General features: G+C 39.8%; 1 protein-coding gene across 1 annotated transcript in view; it reads left to right on the plus strand.

Annotated features, from left to right (window-relative positions):
* IFT81 (intraflagellar transport 81) overlaps positions 1–2,636 on the plus strand; it is a 72,720-nt gene extending 70,084 nt beyond the window's left edge. Inside the window, 2 exon segments of the mRNA XM_020970272.2 lie at positions 336–381; positions 1,873–2,636. Of these exon segments, the coding sequence (XP_020825931.1) occupies positions 336–381; positions 1,873–2,055 (229 nt within the window). The 3' untranslated portion in view covers positions 2,056–2,636.
* Positions 2,637–7,677: the final 5,041 nt, after the last annotated feature.

The raw sequence follows: 7,677 nt of genomic DNA on the forward strand, positions 1-7,677 counted from the left end.
AGCTGTCTAAGACTGCAGGACAGGCGAGTCGAGGATATAGATCATTCAGCAGAGGAAGTCTCTTGACTAGGAGTTCCCCACACCCATGAAATCACAAAATGTTCTTTAAAATATTTGTAACTTTATTTTCCTCCTTAAATTACCATTTCCTGGGACTAAACAAAGTTGAGGAAGATAAAAGTACTTACTATTAAAATACTATAAGGGGACACTACTTCCATGTGTAAGCACTGTAAACTACGTAGAACTTTGAGATCGAGTTGTTAATGTTACTGAGTTACACGAGCAAATCAGTTCAAAGAAACTGAAGCTAACTTATTGTCTTGGCTCCTTAGGGACCAGTATACCAAGAGTATTGCTGAACAAGAAAATCTTGGGAAGGTAAGAACACGCATTCATTCGAGACCACCTGTCTACCAACGCGCAGACTATCAGTGCTCAGACCGCGCTGTGAGTCCGCGTTTGGAGAGCGCCGTGTAGGGTGTGGGCAGAAGCTCTGTCCTTAGCTGATTCCCTTAAGGCTACATTGGCCTTCTGAAAGACCCCCGAATAATGACACAATGAGCAGCTGGTCCAGACTTGAAATGATGTATTGACAGTCCTCAATTAGTTTACTAATCCGTTAACACAAATCATAATAACCCCAAAACTAATATATTCATTAATTCCATCTTTCTTCCCCATCAGAACTTTGTCAGAGCTACTGAAAATAATATTTACTCTCCTGAATGTTCCCAGCACTCTTTTCTCTTGCCCACCTTCTGGTAGAGGAATCATTGAGCACTGAAATGACCAAGAGATCAGTAGAAAAGGTCTTGAGAATCAGGCCCTGAATGTGTTTATAGCATTATCAGCACTATGAAACTGAAAGATTTTAGCCCCTGTTGTCATTAGAAATTATCTAAATGTATTAAAAAAGTCATAGGTAACATTAAGAGTTAGCATGGGGACATGGAAATACCACTGGAATGAGAGTTTGGAGACAGGTTCTGGCCCAGTTCTGCCACCAACAGACAGCACGGCCTTAGGCAAATCACTCTCATTCTCTAGACTTCCCCTGTCTCTCTTAGAATATATTTATTTCCTTTTTTTTCTTTGTGAGGTAGTCAGGGTTAAGTGACTTGCCCAGGGTCACACAGCTAGTAAATGTCAAGTGTCTGGAATATATTTATTTCTTAAACACTTTCTCTGTCTTTACAAATGTGTGTCTCTGTTTCTCCCTTGTGTTCCTCTGATCTTTCTTCTTCTCTTTATATTGTTATTTCTATAATGCATTTCTTTGGGTTTCTGTGTTTGTATCTCTGAACACTTCTCAGTCAACTCTGTTCTACCTTCCTGTCTCTCCCTTAACTAGACACAATAATGAAACAAGATGTAATTTGATTGTTCTTATCATATACATGTTTGTATTCTTTGTTCTTGATGCAACTCCATAAGCATTTATTGAGTAACCAGTAATTTTAAAAACTGCCACTGCCACATTTTTAAGTTATTCCAGTCCTTGATAACAAAAGCAGTATATATCGAGATTTTTTGCTTATCTCCACATTTCCTTTTGTTGCCTATTATTAGACCTTTTCCCTTTTTCTAGCAAAAGCTATTTGGAGAATTTTCGTTTTCTAGGCTCACACTGAATATTTCGCTTGTGCTCCTCTGCAAGATATACTCTCTGTCAACACTTTCATTTTTAAATTTGTGGTATCTCATTACAATTAAAATTGTTGCTTATTTCAGTGATCTCAGTTTTGATGAATCCTACGACATCCTGGGTAGAGTTTAGCCTAGTAGTCAAATGTGTGAAATTCAGTATATTCGTGTGACTAAAAGTTGTCCTTCTACTTAGATTCATTTATCCTTGATATTTTGTACCAGAAACTTCGGGAAAAACAAAAAACTGTACGAGAAAGCCATGGTCCCAATATGAAGCAAGCTAAAATGTGGCGTGACTTTGAGCAATTGATGGAGTGTAAGAAACAGTGCTTTCTGAAACAACAAAACCAAACCTCCATTGGTCAGGTAATTCAGGAGGGAGGCGAGGACCGACTGATACTCTGAATTCCCGTGTAATCTCTTTGGGTTGACAATAGGTATTAGTGATCATCTTTTCCCTTTGGTGTTTGTTGTTTGTTTGTTTGTTTTTTTACTTGAAAACAATCTATCACTTTTTATAGAATATGTTGGTTACAAATTAGCTTTTCCCTAATGACTTTTTATGGAAAGTCATCTTAGGGCTTAGATTTGGCGCTTTGTTCAGTTTCTTTATTTAAAGAAATAGGCATTTTTTTTCTGTTTAACCATTAGTAATGTCTTCTGGTTTTATTGGACAGGTGACTGAGTTTCACAACCTGGATATTTAAACGTGTGCCCATTAAGAAACATGTAGTTTTATAAAACAGCATAATAACCCCAAACTCTTAATGTTTCTCTTAATCTTTTATTAACTTTAGAGGAGTCCTTTAGGAACTTTTCTCTCTTGTTTTAAAGAAACATTTATCTGAGGTTCATCAGTTCCTTCAGTTTTCTTCAGAGTTTCTTTTTCTTCTGTTAAATATAAGTAAAATTAAATTTATTTTAATGTGTTAATAGCTTTGTTCTGTTCATGTAACTTAAAGACCAATAAAACTTGTTGCAAGTACCATGACTGTTTCTTTTTTAAATGACAATAGGCACTAGTGTCCAGATGTATCATTTTTATAGTAGCTTTCCAAACTGTAGCGTGAATGGAAATTAAGGAGAATTGTATGAAATCATAATTTAGAGCTAGCAAGGGTCGTTTAGTCCAACCTCCTAATCTTATAAAAACCAAGGAAACCAAGGCAGGGGAGGTGGTGTGAGTGACATGGAAGTCACAGGAGCCAAGATTTAAAACAAGGTCTTCTGACTTCCAGTCTCGTGTTTGCACCATTACATCCAAGTTCTTGTCACAAGTATTCTACAGTAAAGTGGCCTTAGGAACGATTACTTTAAGGGACACAGCTGTTAGAAAAGTCAGCATCATCTCGTACACAAACAGTCGTGAATGGGATTCAGGAGTACAGGACATTACTCCAAACCCAACTTCTGCCTCATTTGGGCAAGATAACGTGAAGCTGTCTGTACTTTGGATTTTTTCTCATCTAGACTTTGAGGCCTTCAAGGGAAAGGACTAATCGTCTTCTGGTCTCTCATTTTTCATGTCTACATTGGCTCCTGTAAAACCTTTTGTCTATACTTTGGGGCATGTGCAGATTGAGCTGATTTTAGCAATCCTAAAGAATCATTAAGTAGTTAAAGCAGAAAGTGGGAGAATTGAAAAAACCGGGGGCAGTTAGGTGGCACAGTGGATACAGCTCCGGCCTTAGAGTCAGGAGGACCTGAGTTCAAATCTGGCCTTAGACACATAATACCTAGTAGCTGTGTGACCCTGGGCAAGTCACTTAACCCCATTGCCTAACCAAAAAAAAAAAAAAGAATTGGAAAAACCGAGTTCAAATGCTGCCTCTGATGCTTACTGCTTATATGACCCTGGGCCAGTTATTTAACCTCCATTTTCTCACCTGTAAAATGAGCAGGATTGGACTAATGAACCCTAGTCCTATGACCTGTGATGTTTTGGATTAGATCGATGTAAAGCCAACGTTTGAATTAAACTCATAACGGAAGTGGCCTCCATTAAAACGTTGACGTACACAGAAGTGCACGTTCCTGTGAATGCTGGTGAAAAACAATAGTTGACATTTATGTCACACTTAAAGGTCTGCAGAATGTTTCAGTCACTTTCTCCTTTGATCCTCACAACAGGCATGTTAGGATAGTGACTAGAATATTATTATCCCCACTTTGCAGGTGAGGACACTATTGCTCAGATTAAGTAACTTGCCTGCATTCATAGAGCTAAGTGCCTGAGGCCAAGTTTGAACTCAGACTTCCACAGATTATCCGGGTCCAGGGTCTTCTATGTCACGGTCATCTTAGTAAACAGGAAGAACTTTTACCTTATACAAGTACTGTTTCAAGGGTGGTTTTGAGGTCTGTTTTCTGTAATACAGAAAGTAGTGGGCTGCATTTAAATGTGGATTTTAAAGAGTTGGGAAGAATCTTGATTGCATGTAGTTCTAATAGCAATGATGGCAAGAGGGGATGAAATTCATAAGAACAAGGAGCCATGGTTTGAAGCTACAGACACTGTAACAGGGATACATCTTACTGGAATTTTTTTTAGTAAGAAAAGAAATTTCCTACAAGTAAAATAATGCATGGGAAAAAACGTCTTTAGTTTTATGAGAACTTTTACCTAGCTAGTTGTTTTTGTACAATGTTGATTACTATTCTGTGGCTATAACCCAACAGGTAAATAAAAATCACACTAGGACAGAAATAAACATGTTTTATTTTGTGAAGTAGAAACATCTCAGGGTAGAAGCTGATGTACATATGTAGATGGTGTATGATCTGTGTTGGGAGTTTTCACAGAGAGAAAATTATAAGCCTTCAACTTAGTGACCTATATGTTTTGTGTGTCTATTCACACATAACAACATATGTTTGGTAGATACACACACACACACACACACACGAGCTAGGTTCCCAAGGACTCTCTGCCAGTGTAGGGCAACCTCTAGCATGAGAAGCTAGAAAGGCTTTCATTACAGGCTCCATAACAGACCTGAAATCTTTCTCCATGGACTACTCTGGCTCAGTTAGGAGGGGTCATCACCAGGTTGGATTCAGGTAATGAATGTTTCAACCACAGCAACTCCAGAAGGCCAAATGTCAGTAGCGTGCAGTCTGTATTGATAGGGGATGGAGGAAGTGACCCACATCAGCAAAGTCACAGAGCCTTGAGGCACTGAATAGGAAAGCATATGTGTATGTATATATACATACAAATATAGGCATGTGTGTGTATACTCAGTGCTTTAAAGATCCATGTTGGATGGATAGGTGGATAGATAGATAGGCAGGCAGACAGGTAGTTAGGTAAATAGAGATAGATAGATTAGATAGTAGGTTCTGTGTATCAGATATTGTATACCTGCCAGATAGGTAGGTACGTATACATCAGCAGCACTTATTAAGAGCCTAACATGTTCCAGGTGTTGTCCTGGGAATGCAAAGAAAGACAAAAACATAGCTCCTCGCTTCAAGGAGCTCAAAATCTGGTGGACACAAAATGTGAACAACTACGCACATATGAGATCTAGATATTGTTAAAGGGAATTTCCTTGCTGGGAACTCCCTCCAGTAAAATCATAGACCCAAACCCTCCCCCCCCCAAAAAAATAGGGGGGGGTGTGGGGGGGTGTGGGTGTGGTGGGGGGGGGGTGTGCGTGTGTGAACGTTTGAGAAAAAATGTTAAACCTCTGTTTGGGACTTGGATTGTTATCTCCCTATGCAGGATCTGGATATGCTCATTCGACCCATTTTTTATTCAGTGTAGATCTCTTAAGGAAAAGATGGTTTACTTGGATAGTTGTGGAAGAATCATAGGATCGCAGATTCGGAGCCAGAAGGAACTTTGGAAGCCCTCATTTTACAGATGAGGAACCTGAAGCACAGAGAGATTTAAGTGACTTGCCCAGGGTCACAGAGCTAGTATGTAGTGGAATGGGACAGGAATCCAGGTCTTCCTAACTCTGGGTCCAGAGCCTTGTCCACTATGCACACCCCCTTTGTGCTGGCCTATGAAAGGGAGTCCTCATAGAAGATTTAGCAGGGCCCTTTTCTTTTTGGTTTTGTTTTGTTTTGTTTTGTTTTTTGGTGGGAGGTGGTAGAGATCTGAACCCTATGAATAAATCACAGTACTAGCAAAGCGGTAAAGGCCAGGACTTTTGTTCCCTCATGTCTTAGCTTTCATCCTTTGTGGCTACCGTGCCTTTAAGAGCTACATGTGTAGTTCTGTCACGCCCAAGAGTTTGGCACTGCTGAAGAGTTCTCCTCTCCTCGGCAGAAGGATAGTTTCCAATCAGTCCACAAGCACTTTTTAAGTACCTACTGTGGAACCAGGTACTGCTCTATGTGCTCTATTTTAAAAACAAGACAACCCCTGTCCTCGATTCCACAGGGGAGAAGGAAATACAAGATACATACAGAATTATTTGGGGATCACTTTCTAAATTATATCTTAAGAGATGTCTCTCCAAGAAGTGGGCACTGCCTAAGAGCTCCCCTTCTCTTTATAGAAGGTGAGGGTGGAAGAAATCCCTCTGCTTGTCCACATTGGTCTCCTCTCCTGGCTCCATGCTCTGAGAGGCTGTGTGCTTCTGTTACTCTCTCCCAACACTGGTCCAGGCACTCGGCATCTGGGCACCTCCTCATGAGGAGTCCGTTGAGAACGCCTGTACTTCCCATGTGCCTCTGTCTCAAGGCAGCCATCCATCCCCTGGGGAATCAGGTCTGCTATCATTTCTACTCCTCTCCAAGAAAGGAAGAGGACACAGGCCAAGTCCACTGTGAAGACTCCTCCTGATGAACCTCTCTAAAGGGGTGGCTCCTTCCACAACACACTGTCCCAGTGATCCGAGTGAGCCCATGAGCATGTCTACTCCCTGCGTAAGAAGATATATTGAAGCCCCAAACAAAGCCTCACTATCCTATAAGTTCATCAGGTTGATCAGGGAACTCCCTTGAACAGTGCCCCCCACACACATATATGCGTGTATTTAAAGAGCTTACTTATTAAATACCATCCTGAAAGTATACATATACATACCTATGTATATGTCAATGTACGGGCATATATGATTATATATCCTTATAGAACATGATATTCTACCCATGTCAATATGTCATGATATAATATTTTGCTATTATAACATTTATTATTATAGCATTTAATAATATTTCAGGGTACTATTTAATAAGACATCTCTATTCCTTTTCCCACAAATGAAAAGAGTAGTCATTGAAAACCCAGCCCAGTGAATGTTCAGTGTTTTCATTTGGCCTCCTACTGTCTCTGAAAAACATTCTTCATTTAAAAAAAAAAATGTCAGTGGCAGATACTCCAAGGAGTATCATGGATAAGTCTGCTAATCTGATTAGTGCTAGCCATATTCATTCTGCTTTGAAAGAGGCTGTGGATTCACCTTGTTGGCAGCTCCAGCCATACTTTACTAACTGAAGTAGGATGTCATCATCCCTCCAAGAAAATTGAAAAATGAAAGCAGCTACATGGCCAGCTATCATTTTCACGTAGCATTGATCAAGCTTAATAGCTTGGGTTTGGTGACTTTACAGACAGTGATTTGACTGGAGCGTTCAAAATCTCTGACTAACTCAGACAGGTCCTTTATAGATGACCCTTTTAGAAGAAGAGCTCGTTACATTTTTTTTTTCCTTTCGGGATGGATAGGCTTACTGGGCATTTGGTAATATTATTTATTCGTTCTGGAAAATAGTTTGTCTTCCTTGGGGCAGGGGAGAAGGAGAAGAAATGGGGAATAGCCTGTCAAAACTGCTTTTGCATTCACAGATTTCCTACTTCTAAGACTTAGTGCTGCCAACAGTTGTATGGGACGCATCGTAGGAACTGTACATTTCAAAAGGCCACTGCTCCTCTTGCTTTCTCTGCTGGATCAGGAAGAAATCCAACTTTAAAGGTTGTCTTTTTATTTTAAAGAGTTAAAATAGTATTATTGATATTTGTTGTAGATCTTCATGCTCGCTCCAAAATAAAATACTTTCTATTTTCAGACA

Source organism: Phascolarctos cinereus, unplaced genomic scaffold (assembly GCF_003287225.1).
Source record: "Phascolarctos cinereus isolate Bilbo 61053 unplaced genomic scaffold, phaCin_HiC Scaffold_4;HRSCAF=312, whole genome shotgun sequence".
Taxonomy (NCBI): domain Eukaryota; kingdom Metazoa; phylum Chordata; class Mammalia; order Diprotodontia; family Phascolarctidae; genus Phascolarctos; species Phascolarctos cinereus.